Below are 17,962 nucleotides of genomic sequence, written 5' to 3' on the forward strand. Positions count from 1 at the left end.
GAACAATTCAAAGAACTAAAGGCAAAGGAAGAAGGAAAAAATGACAAAAAATTTAACCTTTTGTACTACCTTCAAGAAATGGTAGAATCAGACCAAACACATAATAATAATAATAATAAAAATAAATAAAAAAAAACCAAAAACACCATAAATTTGGTTTCAGAGAAGACTTCCAACCCTTCCCTGTATTTTTTAAATGTTAAATTAATTAAGTACTAAGTGTATATTTCTCACAAAATATTCAAATAGCTATTGATTTACCTCCCTTGAGCTCGCTGAAAGATCTTTCAGCTCAAGTGAGCTATCAAAGCTTATCATATGTTGTCCAGCATCACTCTGTAAACTTTTTTTCTACGCATTTTCATCCCCAGAACCACTGCAACAATTTCAATCAAACTTGGCAATCCTCGTTTAAAGAGGATACCGGTTTGTTCAAAGACATGTGATGTCCCTTCAAAGGGGAGATAACCAAGCAAATGCATAAATAGGGTGGCGTCATTTAAAAATCTTATCAAGAACCACTGGGTCAGAAAAGTGAAAATTCTCTAGAGCAGCATGTCATGTTAGTCATATGGGATTGAGGCTTACCATGTTGTGTGAATTCACGTTCGGTTATGTCATGACCTTTTAGGGCTACGTTGGGGCCACAATGGGGTCAATTCTTTATGGGAATAAACATTGAAAAAACCTGTCTATTATTTGTGCTTTAATGGCAAAATTTTAAAGACATCTTCCAACATAATCCTATGTACAAAAAACAAAACCAAAAACAAAATTGTTTTCTTGTTTCCACTTTTATGTTTGCAATGCCTGAAGAGCCTGGATATGGTCATGCTCACGCGAGAGTTGACACATCGTGCAATGGTAACACCAACTGGCCTTAGAGGAATCGTCCATAATGTCCCCCTGCAATGAACAGTCAACAGTTACTCTACAGTCAAGAAACAACGTATTCACAAAAAAGTTTGAATTAAGGAATTAAAAATTATCAAATGCCACAGGAAAGTCATATCCGTAAATCAAAATGCCTGCTTAAGATAGCTAAAATTAATTCATAGATAAAATTTACCATAATATTATGCTCAGTTCGTAGTTTGACCCGAAGAGCTATAAGCCAGGTACTTCCACATACACAAATCGGCAGGCAGCAGGACTCTCCGAGTTTGTTAGACAAATAGCAGGGGTAACCAATCGTTCCACACCAGAATCCGAGGCAACCTGTAATGTTACATACAACTTTATATAAATACAAGTAGTCTGGCGAGAAGACACTGCTTGCAAGATGGTGAGATTTGTGTTCATGCAGAAAAACCAAAGCACAAAGTTCATATATATCCTACTGCTGAGAAAAATCTAGGCATTTGATTGGACGACAAGCTGGGCATATGTGGCCATGCACCCTGCCAAGAAGAAATGGGATACAAAATAGCTTTGATAGATCTATATACTTAATACAATAAACATTATTTGATCGCTCTGCAGTAGGACGTATTCGTTATATGGACTCGCATTCCCTGTCCAAGTTTATAGTCTCCCGTGCCATTAATTCATGTACATATCTAGCCTTAAAGTATGCAAGACGTATTACACACTTTTATGCTAGTAGACTGAACGTATTCAACATGGTTTTAAAACAATGTGTTTCATTTCCCCAATTGCAGCAGAAAATATTCTACAACTACTGGCGTGCTTGTCATTTCAATTATAGAAAGTTGTGTTTTGGTTTTTTAGTTAGATGTCAGTCATTTTTATGTCGACTTGTCAGATAATGAACTTAATGACGTAGAAATTATAGGCACTTTCATATTTCTGCATGTATTTATGTCCCATCGAGAATTTTTCACTCACACTGGGACGTCATCAATTGCAGTTGCAGTACCGTAACTTTAAACCTATGCTGAACGCTTACGAGGGTTCTTTAACGACCAACGCCTGTTGAGACACGGGACCTCCGTTTTAAGGCCATATTTGAAAGACCTGTGATTCTCACTTACAAAAGCCCAGCGGTTGGCGAAGGAGCAATCACTACCTACATCTGTATGTTCACATCTTAGGTTTGACGGCAAATACAGATACATGTATACGAACAAGTGTCATCTTCTTGTCTATCTATCTATCTATTTATCTATCTGTTTCTAGACGTACCGTCCCATAATCAATCCGTCCCTTAGTCGATTCGTCCTATTACCGATCCGTCCCTAGACTATCCGTCCCCTAGTTAATACGTCCCCTAGTCGATCCGGCCCAAAAAAAAAAAAAAAAAAAAACAATTTCAAGTGCTATTTAGAGTACTGAATTGGTTTAATTCATCTGCGAGTAGTATAACCCCTCCCGATAGGGGGTTCAACTGAGTGCACTTTTTATGCAAATGAGGTCAAGCAAGGGCGTCTTTTGATTGGTCAAGCGGTGTTGGGGTCAACGGAGTGCACTAGGACGGGGTCAACCCCAGCAGGGGTTGTAGGCCGGGTGTCCAGTGAATAGGCTGGCCTATTGCCGCTGGTCTAATTTTAGCATGCGGTACTTTCGCTTTGAGTTCCTGGAAAAGGAACCTGGAGGTATTTTTCTGAAAATCGGTATAAAATCCTGTGAAATCCTGTGTATTAAATCTAAAAGAATAACACAAGGTTTTAAGTTGACATGTTTATTAAAGAACAATGGTGGAAGCATAGAACAATGCAAAACAGTTCAATAAGCATAAAAACAGTTCAATAAGCATAACAGTTCAAGCACAGTCCATTACTTTCTGCTGAGTTTCTTCTTCTTTTTTGGCCGTTCTTCAGTAGGTGCGGGGGGATTCCACATCTCTAACGGTGTGTATTCTCTCTTCACAGGGGATTTTGAGCCAGGTACGGGCCCAATCATCGCATCTATTTCCAGTTGTTCTTCTGGACACTCACTAATCCAGTGTCCTATTTTTCCGCATTTGTAGCAAGGATCCTTTTGTTTGGTTTTCTTGCTGGTCTGTTGAGAATCTGCTGACCTCGATTTCTTACTGGTCTGCGGATAATCTGTTTTCTGTGGGCAATTCGGTGACCAATGTCCTGTTTCTCCACACGTGTAGCACGGGTTAGCAGTGTAATCTGGAGTGTATTCCTTCCTAGGTTTTTTAGAAGTCAGCTCTTCCAGCTTCTTCAGTAGGACTGTGGTATGATTTCCAATCTCATTACTCAGCACATTAATGCGGTTAACGATCCCGTCTAGTGTCGTGGTAATGATCGCAAAGTCTTCTTTGTTCATGGTCGGAGGGTCATTCTGAGCGTTGTAGAGGCCCAGTTCCAGTCCCGTAGCGTCCTGTGAATCGGGAAAATAGAAGCCTAATCCCGGGTCTGTCGGATTCTGGCTAGGGAGGTAATCCGAGGTCTGGGCCATCTTCTCTTGTCGAGCAACGTAGTCTGGAGACGTGAGCAACAAGTTCGAGGTCTTTCCCAGTTCAATCTTCTGATCGTCAGTCTTAGCTTTCTTCAGTTCAATGTAGTCTTTCTGTGGTCCCATCTGCTTCTGTACCAGCTGATCTATTTTCTTCTGAGCTTTGTCCACAAATTCTAGTTGTTTCTGAGCCATGTCTTCTGGAAGGTGATTGAAGATCGAATGAGGACTGACAGTGGGGCTCCGCTTTTATAGCCAGCAAAATGTCTAGACTATTCTGTCTCGTGGGGGGCACGTGGGGAGCACGTGGTTGCATCATCTTTTTCTGGAAAAACCGGTTTCAGCTAGAACATCGCGCGACCAGCGCGTGCTAGTGCACTAATTGAACTTGAAAAGCCGGTTTCTCGCGACCAGCGCGTGCTAGTGCACATTGGTACACATTGACTTTTAGTGGAATGGAACTTATATTGGTGTTTAAAGTAGCCCTAAAAAGGGCTGTGCATGAAGTTTTTATTTTTAAAAATGGCCGGCTTCATACGCAGGTTCTTCTATATACACGTGTAAGTCATGATCTTCGGATATAATGTGTTGTACTAATTGTCGAGCTCTTCTCCCCGGGAAACGTATCTCTTCGACGGTTTCCCACATCCAGTGTGCATCCCAAAACAATACCCATACACTTCTTCGGTGACGTGGTTTCTCCAGTCGAATAAATCCCGATACTTTTTGAGTGCCGTTCAATAACGTGTAAAACTGGTAAATCATGTACTGTATGAGGGGGGAATTTTTCAGGTACATGTCACTTAATCGTAGGCAAATATCCTCCACTGTTTCATGTGACCGCAATACATAGTCAAAACACCAATTTTTAGATCGGCCCCAGCGTAATCGATGGCGACATCTCTGTACTAAATTGTCCCAGATCTCCATCTCGTCTACATAATCTTCCACTATGGTTAAATTCTCCACTGGTTGTATTCCCTGGCGGCGGCGTCTCGCTCTTAAAATTCTCCGTGTATCCATGACTGAAGGTCAGACAAGAATGACTGTAGAAAAACCAGCTGACGTACAGGTGTTTGATCACGTGGTGCAGGTGTTTGATCACGTGATGCATAACCTTTACCTATAAATACAGGTGTTTTCTGAACGTTCGTTATTTACTATGGGCGGCAGTGCTACTACGAGAATAAATGGATATAGGTATGTACTACAATGTATGAACGTGGCCTTACATGACCCTGTCATTCAAAATGCTCGTCAATTTGTACAACAGATGTCACCGGAGGTCAGAAATGTACATAGTTTTCAACGGATTGCTGATTCATTAGCGGAGAATACCAATACGGGCCGTTTACTCATGATTTATTTGTATGCTGAGGAATTGAAACAGAATCTTCCAGACCAGATGAGTGACATTGATCGGATCTTACGCGATTGTTTACAAAAAGGATTCGTGGAACTGATTCGTATGAAAGGAATGGCTGCCCTGTTATAAAACAAGAACGTTTTGGAATTTTTTCATTTTGATCATCATGGCTGAATTGACCAACAACGTTCTTACCGCTGTATTACAGCATTTCAAGGACTACAAAGAATCGGTGAACAACGCTCGTAGCGCTGCATTACAGTGTATCAAGGACTGGAAAGAAAAACAGCCGTTGAGATATAAATTTGCCATGAAGTTGTTGATCTTTTGGGAATTTCCTATGACCTTATATGAATATTCCGGCGTTTGCAAGCATATAGCCGACAACCTGAACAGAGAGTCTGGATTGATCATGATTTATACCATGGAGCAAGAATTTAGACGACGGGAACCTGAGAAGACTGGGGCGATTGTAGCGATTACCGATCACTGGTTGGAAAAGGTGTATAAAAAAACCTAACCGTTTTTCTTTTCCTTTATTCCTGGAGGATGGCCAGCAGTGACAACATCGCAGAAAAAGCGCATAACCATGCATTAGAATGGGTCGAGAAAATGCAAGACGATACGGTGTTTCAATTCGTTAAAAATTTTCTGATAGCGGGGGTGTTTCCAATGACTCTGGACGAATATACAGATCTACGGAACCATGTGTACATCAATCTCTATAACGATGCGGGATTGATGTTAATTTATGTCCTGGGGGAGGAATTCAAGAAACGCATGCCTGAAAAAACCGCCGAGATTGAAAGTATCACCAAGGACTGGCTTCGAGAAGTATACATAAAGTGTGAAGAACTTAATTCATTTCATTTATTCCCGGAGGATGGCCAGCAGTGACCACATCACAGAGAAAGCGATAACTTATGTATTGGATTATCTCACAGACATTCATTCTTGGCAGATTGAATTTGTGTTACACTATATGCGAGAAGAATTATTTCCCATCAGCTTAAAGGACTATCCATGTCTCTGTCAGTATTTGATCGAGAACCGGATCACCCCGCAAGCCTTAGTACTGATTCATTTAATGGGCCAGGAATTGAAACGAATTCGACCCACAGACAGAGCAGAAATCGAGAAAATCAGACTACGATGTCTTCGAGAGTTGTACGTCAAGTTAAACGTGTGACTTTTAATCTGGACAATAATGAAGTGTATCTGTTACCCGAAGAAGACCGGACAAGTATCTGGATGACTGTAGCCGCTGATCGATATCGATTTCAACGCAGGATTCGAGAAATGGAAAAAATGTTGGACCCTATTTTAAAAAGACATGTGCATTGGTGTTGTGTGTGGGAGTTATGTATTTGAAATATGTGACATGAATAAAATTGTTTACACGAAAGCTGTGTTTGGTTGAGTCTCTCAGAGAAGGGTTTATTTGTTGAGGAATCCAGAAAATCCTAAAGGTAGAGTGAAAATCGAATCAAATAAGGTGTTTTCTATCGAATAGACCTTATGAGATGTTTTTAGGGCTGTACATGGTCGAGAAATAAATTTTTAAAGAGGTGGTGAAGAAACATTGAATCTCGACTCGACCTCTTTAACCGCTGTTTCTTTGAAAACTATGCGACGTAGCAAAATAAAAATAAGTTTAACGCATTCGCCGTCTCAGAATCTATCAGATTAAATCTACCATACACAGATATCGAATGTCTAGAAAAAGACAATGAGAAAAAACTCTCTACTCGAAAGCACAAATCCGCCATTTTGACGGCCGCCATCTTGGCTTCGTCTCCGAAGCGAGGGATGTTTTCGAGGAGGTCCGCGCTTTCCTGATATATACCGGCGCACTCGCCAGTTTGCTTCACTGGTGATCCAGCACAGTTGTAGAAGATTTTTGAAGGATTTTAAAGAAGAAAGAAGAATGGCTGCAAGAAGAGACCCGCTCTACAATTTCCAGACCTTGCCTGGATTCCGGTACCGGCTGGTAGTGGTGGCTGAGGAACGGGTAGGGGAGAATTGGGTCGTGCGTTCTGAGAACGACCTGAGCACCTTCTCCCCTTTCGACCAGAGTGGGGTCCGTGAGATCATCTGCCGGGTGCGGGCCGAGTATGAAGGGAGGGCACCCCGCCGCCGCACCGCTCGAATCTCCACGGCCACGAGACCGCGCCGACGGGCCCCACAGCCACCCTCACCACCACCACCTTACTCCCCGGCGACGCCTACAACACCACCACCAGCGATCCCATCGGCACCGGAGGAATACAGCCCGGTGCCGATGAGCGACTCACCAGCGTCACCGGTGGAGTATTCACCGAGGTCACCGTCCCCCGCACCACCTCCCAGTCCAGCCCAGAGTCCGTCGCTGTTGGTGGCAGACACGTCATCACCACCGAGACCGGCAGCCCCTGCAAGACCCCCACCACCTACCATCCGGTTTGCAGGGAGGACTCCACCACCGAGACCAACCCACGCACCGGTGGCAACTCATCCCCCGAGGAACCACCCTATGACTGTCCCTGGCTGGGCAGATAGGGCGGTTCCCATTTGGTTTAAGTGCCCTGTCTGCTGGCAAGACAGGGTACACTCTGGTATCACGTGCAGGGGATGTGGGCAGCGCCCAGCTTGCTGCTCGTGCGTGGAAGAGTTACAGGAGCGGCGACACACCCGGGGACGGTGCCCGTTATGCCGGTTTACCGGAGCCAGGGAATGAAAGTCGGTCCTTAGGACCAAACGGCCCTTTTCAGGGCCACCAACTTTTTTGAAAAGACACTTTTTATGGCAAAAATCAAGAAACACACAAGTTTGTTTTAAAAAAGTTTTATTAACACAAGTAATAGTTAGAATAAAGCTATAATAAAGTTACATTTTCTTGACAATGTACACATGTTTATGATACTGATAAGCAAAGTCACAAATCCATTGTCTATAATGAGTCCAATTGCCTCCGGCTAATCCACAGCCAATACGATAAGGAAACGCTAAAGTCTGGTAAGACAAAGTGCCTAATTCCTGTAAACATTGTTGAAACCAAAGTTCACGTTGTTCGGGGGTATCGGCATACAGGGGTAAGCGTTGAGTGCCTCTCCCGTAATCCCATTGCGCTAACAAACAGATCACATCAGGATGAGTAGAATGAGGCATAATACACACAGTACCCGGTATTCCTCGATCCGGTGCTATAGCTAAATTTCTCCGTCCTAAAGGTTGTCGGGTCGCATACAGATTAGCCCAAGGAAATCGGTCGGCAATACGTTGACTTAATCCATGAGGTTTCACCGTTAAACAGTTACATTGTTGTACAATACCATCCACCCAAGGTAGAGATAATACATCTCCTCGTAGATCCGTCACCGACATGCTGGTTGACAGGTCTCACAGGTACACGTTGACCGGGGTTCTTGACTGTAAGGACAATGTTGAAACAGGTGGGGCTTAAACTTTCTCTGAGTCCAGCGCTCTCTAAACTCCTGACAGATCTCACAGGTACAGTCCTTATGTGCTATTTCATCTTCAGGGGTGATGGTACAATGCTGTGGACACTTACACGCTAGCCAGGGTTCTCTAGTGTGACCACAACATTTATAGACAAAGGGACAATAATTCAGCTCTGCCATATACTCTATCCACTTATGTTTGGCCAGGATGTTTTCTTTTTTATAATGAAAACAGCCACAAGTTCTCCAAGGTCCTCGGCAATACCCACACACTAGTACATCTTTCTCATCTTGCACGTACCGTTCAAACGACATGATTGAGAAAAAATGGTAACAAGTGACCTATTTATTTAGTGTTTTTTGATGAGTCATCAACATGACGTCAGCCATCTGAGGTAGGGGATGTTTTCGAGGACGTCCGCGCTCTCGCCTTTTTAAACCGAGCGCAACGTCAAAATCAGGCATTCCGATTTTTTAAAGGAACCAGAACCATGAGTCGCAGAGTAGGACCAGACCCTACAGTGAATGATTATTTTTACAAATGCGAGGAGGATTGGGACGAAGAGATTGCCCCGCCGGCCTCACGGGAGCCTCTTCCCCCACCACCCATGAGCCAGGATCTGCCCCCGCCAGAAGAAAACTGGGACGCAGAGTTAGAAGTGGTGCAGCGGCCTCCGGGGAGAATGTTTTTTAAACACGGGTGGTTGCCTGTGTTTGTGTTTGACCACGAGCAACCCCCGGAGGAGCAGAAAAAGAAGAGAAGAAAGAAGAAGAAGAAGAACAGACAGTGAGAGGGGGACGGAGAAGAAGAGAAGAGAAGAGAGAAGAAGAAGAGAAAAGACCAAGAACAGAGAGAGAAAGAAAACAGCCCTTTTCAGGGCTACCCATTCTTTTTTTTTGAAAAGACATGGTTGATTACAATGACAAGAAAAACAAATTTTTTTTTTTCCCAACGTTTTATTAAACTCCAACTATGAACAATAACAATAACATAGTTTACAATACATTCAGTCTTTGACATTGACAAGTTTGTCCTTGATGGGTTCTCGGTTTTCGGAAGGTCTCTTTAAACCAATCAGCCACAAAACGATCGCGTTGTAAGGCCGTGCCTTTCCAGGGAAGTAACCATTCTTGTACGGTGCTTCTATGTCGATGGCGTTGATGTAAAAAATACACACAGTATTGTCCACAGACATCCGTATTCAAATCTTGATAACAATGGGTGTTATGAATCCAAGTCTCTCCGTGGCGTTGAATAAAGTCTTGGATGTCTTTATGGCTGGGAGGTAATCCGTAAGAATCAAAATATTCGACGGTAGGGCTACTCAAATACAAACAGACCCAATGCGCTCCAGGGCGATCGTGAGGGTCTGTATTCACCACGATGGCTTTGTGATGAGGTAACAGCTCAGGTATGACATCTCGAGGATACACACCTGCAAACGCCGGTCCTAAATCTCGTTGTAAAACATCTCTCAATTGCTGAGTATCCATCTCTCTCTCTTAGTAATCGATACTGACTTCTCGTTGTTTGTTGATTTCTAGCAGATTGTCGAACACGGCATACACCACACAGTTTAAGGTCCTGGCCACGTTGGCAGCAAATTGCACTTCCACTCTCAAGTTCCCCGTCTGTATGAGATGAAATTTATCCGTCTGGGCTTCTTGATCTTTCGTGAAATCCACACACCAGAGGGTGTAACCGTTTTTATACTCTTCCAGGGTAATGTCCGGAGCCCAGTCCTGGCCTAATTTTCCCAAGCCTTTGTACAGACTCAAATACGATCTCAGGTACTGATCGTCGGTGAAATTAGGTTCCAAAGGGCGGGTTTCCATCATTTCTCCATTGATACTGATTTCTAATTTCTTGACTCTCTCATTTTGGAAATGAAAGGGGTTTCGGGTATTATCCCCATTAAAAGCCGCATTGTCCACAAAGCCCAACACGATCAGTTTAGGCATCTGTCCTTGAAACAGATGATCGGTGATTTTAGATTGGGTGCCACTAGGAATGGTGAAGGTTTTCACTTCCACACGTCTCAATGGATATTTCGCCGTTTGAGTACTCAGTTGCTGATTGATGAGATTAATGATACTCGGCACAGGTTTGACTTTTCTCACCCACAAGATCATACTTTGAATGACCACTTTCCCACTACTCCCGGCATCGGTCATCATGTAGAACTGGGGTCGAGCGCGATTGAATCTGAGACGGACATCCACGCCATTAGGGAGACATTTCTCTTGCTCAAACAAATCCAGATGTAATCGATCCATCAACACGATCTCCTTACTGTCTGTAATCTTCTCGTGACGTTTTCTCAACCCTACATTCTTGGAATCATCCGGATACTCGGGAGTCGGGATGACGGCCGCGATGTTGACTTTGTTATTCACTACTGCAAATTCGATAGGAGTTTGAGCCAGAGCTTCTAATTTGACCTCATCCATATGTCCTGCCGTATCTTTTTCCCACAAGCTACAGGCTCTCATCTGGGTTTCCAGAGTCTTGGGTGCATAAGACAACAATTTCTCCAGATACGCTTTGTAGGGATAAGTATCCGTCCCCGGGGTAATGACTTTTCCATTGAGACTGACATCGATTTCACTGAACAAGGAATGGAGAATGTTATTCACAGAGGTCGAGGTCGAATGGCCTCCTGTGAGATTCGTTCCATTGGCTTTCGTGAATTTACAGACCATCTGGAGATACGATTGAGATAAATCCAGATATTCATCTCCTTGTCCTTTGATTTCAAATTCAATCGGAGCCGTATCCGAGTTGAGGGTACTGGAAATGGGGTAATATTCCATCCATTTCGAATCTTCTAAAGTGACGTTGGTCGGGGGCACTTTAAACAGTTCTAAACTATCGGTGCCACAAGCGCAAGATTCTCGGTGCATCATATTGGAACGATGTGTTACTCAGCGTGAACTGGGATCAAATGTGTTCTGGTCTCCTTCTCACTCCCTTTTTATAGGGTTCTCAGTCGAAAATATCCAGAGAGCGTTTTGGCTTACCCCTTTTCACTAGCTTCCTACCTCCCTTCCTAGATCGCTTCCTAGGTTGCTTCCTAGGTCTCTTATGAGGCCCTCCCCGAGCTAAGATACGTTGTTTTCTTTTAACAAATCCTTTTCCTTCCTGTATTCCCAACTGTTTTCCCACCTGTTTTCTTTTGAGGGTCGTGGTTCCAGGCTTCCTGAGTATTCCTGTGCGTGCTTTTCTTCCTCGTTTGGATGGGTTTTTTCGAGATCTTCGCCTACGGGCATACCCGGCTGTCTCTTTCAGGGCTTGGGCACCGTGTGTCTTGAGAGCGTCTTTGAGGGATCGTTTATTATCTAACACATCCATCCCTGTTTTAGCAGCAGCCTTTAAGGCACTTTTAGCCCCCGATTTGAGTAAATCGGTGAAAAATCCTTTTCCCTTCTGCTTTTCAGATTCTGGATCATATTCTTCTGTTGGATGGCTTCTACGTCGTCTCCTCTGATAAGAGCGATAAGGGCGATAAGGGCGGTCGTAATCATAATATCTCTCTTGATAGACAGGACGCTGTTGTTGTTGTTGTGCGGGGGCTCCACCTAATAATCCGCTGATCAGGGGACCCGCCACTTTGCTAGCTATTCCCAACAGGGCTCCAAGCCCGTGACCCTGCTGCCGTATTAAACCTTTATGGTAGTGCATCTTGATGTAAATGAACTTCGTTAGGGGTTACACCCGCTTTTTATACTTTTTACGCCGTCTCTTTCTCTTCTTTCCTTGACCCGCTTGACCCACAATGGCATTGGCAATCCATGGAATGAGAAACCAGATTCCGTGTCCTTTCTGGCGTCTGACTCCTCGATGGTACTTCATCTTTCAATACACTTTGCGGAAATGAAGTTTGACTAAGGAGCGCCCATTTAAAAAGCCCATAGGACGCCCTAAAGAATTCATGATGTGTACCTCAATGGTATCGAAATATTTCTTACTCAGTTTCAAATATTCGGCTCGAATCGGTTCCCAACGGGCTTGTTGTCGATCGTCGTATTGACCCGTACAGGGGACGACTCTCAATAATTTCAATTTGTTGGTGCCCACCACTTGAGGATCCACAATGTCACAATACACATACATGGCTTTCAGATTGTCGTAGACATCCATGGTCGTGTTCCCCAAGTAATTCACGTTGATCCATTTCGTCATGGTTTCATCGCCCAGGATCATTTTGTCACTATCCAGACCTAGCTTGTACGCTAAGGGCGTAGGGAAACGAATGCACATGGGGGTGGATCTCAGTGCTTTCCCATTAAACTGATACTCGACACGATCGTACTCGGGGTGATACACTAAGAGCTGGTTGTTCCCCTCGTCGTTAGGATTCCCTAACTCCCTCCATACTTTCCACAGGGTTCTCCTTAAGGCTGCGTTGATTTCATTGATTAACGCCAAAGGTTGTGTATAAGCTCCGGGTCGGAAGTGAATGCGAATGATATCGAAGGGAAATAAACTATCCCCTCCCGCAAAGAGATGGGACCATGGCGTCAGATCCCAGGGGACCACCACCTTACACCCGGCCATCGTGACTTTGCCCATATTCTCTGTCTTAAATCTTTCCCATTTATAAGTGTTGGGATCTTGGACATATTGCGTATACGGATCTGGAATGAGAACGTCCACATAAGCCTCGCTATCCGATACGTTTTGTAAGTTGGCCGAGTACATCATTTCGGTCAATCCGACTTCCCATTCTCCATCCGTTAAGTCCATGGTGTGTGGCAATAACGTTTTAAATTGAGCCGTCGTATTCGTCGGAAACGATTCCATCGACCCATCACTCAACAGAGTCATGTAAAACCCTTCTCCTCCAGCCATGATGTCTCAAATGAGACCCTGTCTCTGTTTCCTTCTCTATTTATACTCATAACACAATGAACATTTTCATATTTTATTGAACATACAACATAATGTTAATACACAATTTTACATGTCATTCTTCTTGATCGCGACCACCACCGCAAGTCAACGATTGTAGAAAAGAGTCTTCCAACTCTAGTGTTCGTCTCGGGACTAAGCGTCGTCGCATCACCAGATAGTGTCGGGTTCCCCAGCAATCGGCTACATCATAACCTTCATTGATCATGTCTTTAAAATGTCGGAGACAGTCCTCGGAATTGTCAAACCAAGGACTATCATTTAAGGTCCAATCGGATTCGTCTTGTCGTCCCATCAATCCCCAGAAGGCTTTCACTTTCCAACGAAACTCTTGATATTTAGTCTTCATGATAAAGGCTGACCATCCGTGAGGTATCAGTATACGTTTGTACAAGTACACCGGTTGATCTAACACTTTGTGTTGTTTACAATGCATCAAACACATCTGCTTATCCGCAAACCATGCCGTTTTCTTTCCCTCTTGTTTCCATGCGTACTGTGTGTTAGCCATGGTGAACTGATCTCTCAGGTGAAGGGGACTCCTGTTTTATACTCGGGCTCGCTAACGTCATTTGTGGACTAGGCATGACGTAGCCTACGAGAGAACTTAAGGTGACCATCCAAAAATCGCGATTGGGATCGCCTAAGGCTAACATGACGACCGAGGTGATAATGATGGTTAAACACAGGAATAATTGTGCAAAATACACAATTTCTGCTCGGGGGACTTTTTCACCCAAGAAAGTCCACTGGTTGGTCATGGCCGAATGAGATCCGCTTGCGGAATCCATGAATCAAAACTGGGAGGATATCCTTTCCAACGCACTTTGACTTCTGAAATGACTTTTTTTCCCACACGCCGCTTTTTATACCCTAAGATTTCCTCCACTTCATAGACATCATCGTCTTTAATCACTTGTTGTAATTCCTTCTCGTAAAAGGTTCCTTCTAATTCTTCCCCGTGATCATCTTGAATGCGATAGACGTTGCGTCCTGGCACTTTTCTAGAGATGGTAAACAGTTCTTTGGTCCAATTCGGTAAATATCCTTTTTCAAACGTACGTTTGGCTTTACTAATGCGTACACGATCCCCCACTTGCAAGCGACTCGTGGTATCGGCACTCTGTTTTCCATACAAGGTTTTCCATACGGTCAAGACATTCTTGGCATTGACTTGAGCAGGAGCTCGCTGGATACTGCGATGATAGGTATGATTGTAACCATACACCAGATCGGCCAAGACATCCACATACCGTCGTGTTTTATGACGTGTAAAATACCGCCACATACGTGCTTTCAGCGTGCGTTGAAAACGTTCCACAATACTGGCTTTGGTTTCAGCATTACGGGTCGTAAAGAAATGAATGGATTTGAAGGCTTGACGAAATTCTTTATTGGTAAATTCTTTTCCTTGATCGGACTGAATGCGCACGGGGCGACGTCCCTCTCGAAAAATCCGTCGTAAGCCTCGTATCATTTCTTTCCCCGTTTTCTGTTTTAAAGGCACGACCCAGGAATATTTAGACAGCACGTCAATGGCACATAATAAAAACGTATACCCATTATTGTCTTGTTTCAAGCTGGAGACATCGGCTAAATCTAATTGCCATTGTTCATCCATATCCGTCACTCGTGTTTGTCGTCGCTTGAATTTCCGCCGTATCGGTTTATGCAAGGTATAGGTATCTTGAGCTTTCACCCATTCTCGAATTTGAGACAGAGTAATCTTGTGTCCTAACTGACGCACTTGACGATACAACGCCTGGACTCCCCCATAACCTGTCTTGGGATCGTAATACAGTCGCTGTAAGATCTGTTCTGGTTTCATGGTAGATTTAACCATTTTCCAATTTCACGTGATGTCTTTTTACCAGCCTCCCTGATATTTTTAGGGGTCATCATTCGTCTGGGAGTTTCATAGAAAGATTGGTCAAAACCCGAGATTTCTTGAAATCCGCTCTCATCTTCTTCTTCTATAGGTTTAGGAGTACTGATTTTTCCGGGCTTGTCCATGGCTTTTATAACATCACGATTGGTCAAATATCCTTTGGGAGCATGAGTCTCTTTTAACGCTTGAGCAAATTCCTCTAATCCCGCGGGGGGATCACGATGTCTTAAGGGTCTTTGTCGCTGGGTTTCGGTCATTAAATCCACAATATTGGAATCGGGAACCCTGCGTCCTCTATAGCTGATTTCTCCTTCTTTATTCCAAGTCACCACTTTGGATTTCTTGAGATGATCGAGTAATAAACCTGCTTTCTTTTGACCCGGTTTATTGACGCTTTTGATAATCTGTTCCTCCAAGTCATCGGCTGCTGAGTCGGTTGTGGGTGGTGAGGCGGCACTGGCTGCACTGGTTGGGGAGGGCAGACTCGCTGGGGTGGGGTGTCGAGCTTGTTGTAAATATTGACGATAGCGATGAAGTTGATGCCCGTACAACCCCACTTTTTCTTTCTCGGTTAAATCATCTCGATGTTCAATCTCATCCAAATCACTGCGTAAACCAATAGTCGAGGTAAATTCGGGAGGTTTAGGTAATTTGCCTTTTAATTCGTTGAGCATCGCTTCCGGTACCAACACCATTTTTCGACTCATGATTTCTTACAAATCTTGCCACACACAAACGAACCCAATCCTTTTTGGTGAATGAGTATACCTCGTCGTTTTTTCACGGGTTGAGGCTGGACTAAGCGTCTTAAGATGTGTTTCTTTCGACCCAGTTGTCGCTTCTGAGTAGGGGTGAGAGGAATCACCCCTTTTAATAGATTGTACACAATCTCACAAATCTTTAAAATGCAGTCATTGGAACAATGTTTCAACACCTCTGTCTTTAATTTGCTGGAATAGTGAGGAGCCGCTAACGTCTGCAAGAGCGGTAAATGAGGTCGTAATCGACATTCACACTTCTTCGTATGAGCCATGGTAATGAAGGGTGGGGCACCTTCCCCCTCCTTTTTATACCTAGTCCAGGACAATGGCACTCGGATGTTTAGGATCAAAACGCTTGTGATGGACGGTCTCTTCGTGACGATTGCGGTTCTCTCTCGCATTGAAGATCAGAGGGCAAAATTTACATTTATATTTCTTTTGCACCTGAACCGGTGTTGAGGTGGTTAAGGGTTGAAATTTCATGCTTCCAAAGGTATGAGCAAAACTCGGTAGAGCAGTATCACTGGTTCTGGAACTTCCTATAGGCCCATGCATGGGTCGTTCCATTTTCTTTTGAGCTAATCCGGCTTTCAGATTGGCTAACGTTTTAGTGACCTTGGGGGGAGTGGCCTTGGGAAACGGCATCTTCACAATGAGAGGGGTTTTCTTTGGAGCCCAATTGGGAAACGGATTCTTCATCCTGAGAGGTGTCTTCTTAGGTGTCTTCTTAGGGGACTTCTTAGGGGACTTCTTAGGTGTCTTCTTAGGTAAGCGAATAATGAGTTTAGGAATTCTCTGAGGTGATTTTTTAGCTTTCTTAGCTCGTGGTTTCTTGGTTTTCTTGGGTTGTCCCCCACGGGGCTTACGGCCTGTTTCCCATTTGAATAAATGACGGATAATGGTCCCTCCTAAGAATCCGGCGCCTCCTCGTTTCAAAATGGCTTTTTTACGCTCTTCTTCATTGGACTTCTTATCGGCAATGACACTCAAGTCTTGGCGATGGGATTGAATGAACCGCTGAGTGATTTTATTGCCTGGTAAGACGCCTCGCAATAAATTTCGAGCGCCCATCGCAAACCAGTTGAGTAAGGCTCTACGTCCTAATTCAATGAGATGGCTCCGTTGAACGGGATCCCGTTCCCGTTGTAAACGGCGTAACGTTTTGACTAATTTACTCTTCGCGGAAGGTCTACCCATGGTGAAGACTGTCTTTCAAATGATACACCTGCCCATGATGTGACATTATTTATACTCTCGGGGGCATGTGCACAGCCAAGTTGGTAAAGAGTTGACTTCTTAATCTTAAATCGTCCGACGTCTGAGGACTCAAGTCCACTAGTAAATACCCGTGAGGTACACGGGTGGCGTCCTCATAGGCTGGAAGTAAATGCGGCATTTGTAATTGCCGACTTAACACCCCAATCTGAGATTTATCTCGAGGATTTTTAAACAGCACAAGATAGTGAGCATTCAGACTGATGGTACGATGTTGTACTGCTCGATCAAACAGATTTTGTGTGATATAAATGACACTGGTATTTCGATGATGCGCTTTGCGCGTAAACCAGTCGACAATCGATTCGATGGCTTTACCTCCCATCATATCATCAAAAATGAGTAGATGGCGCGTACTGAGATCCGCCACTATCTGCTCATCGTCTTGAGGTATATTGCGGATAAAAGTGACCTTGTCCTGTAAGGATTCGTACGCGGACTGCCATTCTCGATAACACCATACTATCTTTTCGGGAGGCGGTGCAATCCACTGCGTATTTTGTACCAGCTGTTTGACAAATTCTGTTTTACCCGATTTAGAGGGTCCGGCCACCACCATGGTAAATTCATGTTTCAACTGAAAAGGCTCAAGTGTCTCGTAGGTATACATCTTGATAAATGACACAAGTTCATGGGATCATACATATTTATTAACAAATAAAAATACGTACAGCTTGCTCAACACCATGTCTACAAATAGGACATTGTTTCAGTCCCGTAGCACATATAGCACAAGTACATAAATGACCACAAGGTAAAAAAGCTATTCTCAAGTCTCTTTCTAAACACAGATGACATTTCTCCGTCGTCGTAGCCGGATTCTCCACACTGTCTACAGACAAGTCTCCCCAAGCCTTCCCCGTGTCTCGCATTCGGCTAACGGCGTTGAACATTTGGCGTACCCATTGTTTACCCTTATTACACTTCAGGTAAGGACAGTGAGGATACCAATAA

General features: G+C 43.9%; 1 protein-coding gene across 1 annotated transcript in view; it reads right to left on the reverse strand.

Moving 5' to 3' along the window:
* Positions 1-693: 693 nt before the first annotated feature.
* Positions 694-17,962, reverse strand: part of LOC130051239 (cornifelin homolog B-like) — a 28,015-nt gene continuing 10,746 nt past the window's right edge. The window contains exons 3-4 of the mRNA XM_056152874.1: positions 1,070-1,218; positions 694-906 (exon numbers count right to left, since the gene is read on the reverse strand). Of these exons, the coding sequence (XP_056008849.1) occupies positions 796-906; positions 1,070-1,218 (260 nt within the window). The 3' untranslated portion in view covers positions 694-795. The remainder of the gene's footprint in view (positions 907-1,069; positions 1,219-17,962) is intronic.

Source organism: Ostrea edulis, chromosome 1, assembly GCF_947568905.1.
Source record: "Ostrea edulis chromosome 1, xbOstEdul1.1, whole genome shotgun sequence".
Lineage (NCBI taxonomy): Eukaryota > Metazoa > Mollusca > Bivalvia > Ostreida > Ostreidae > Ostrea > Ostrea edulis.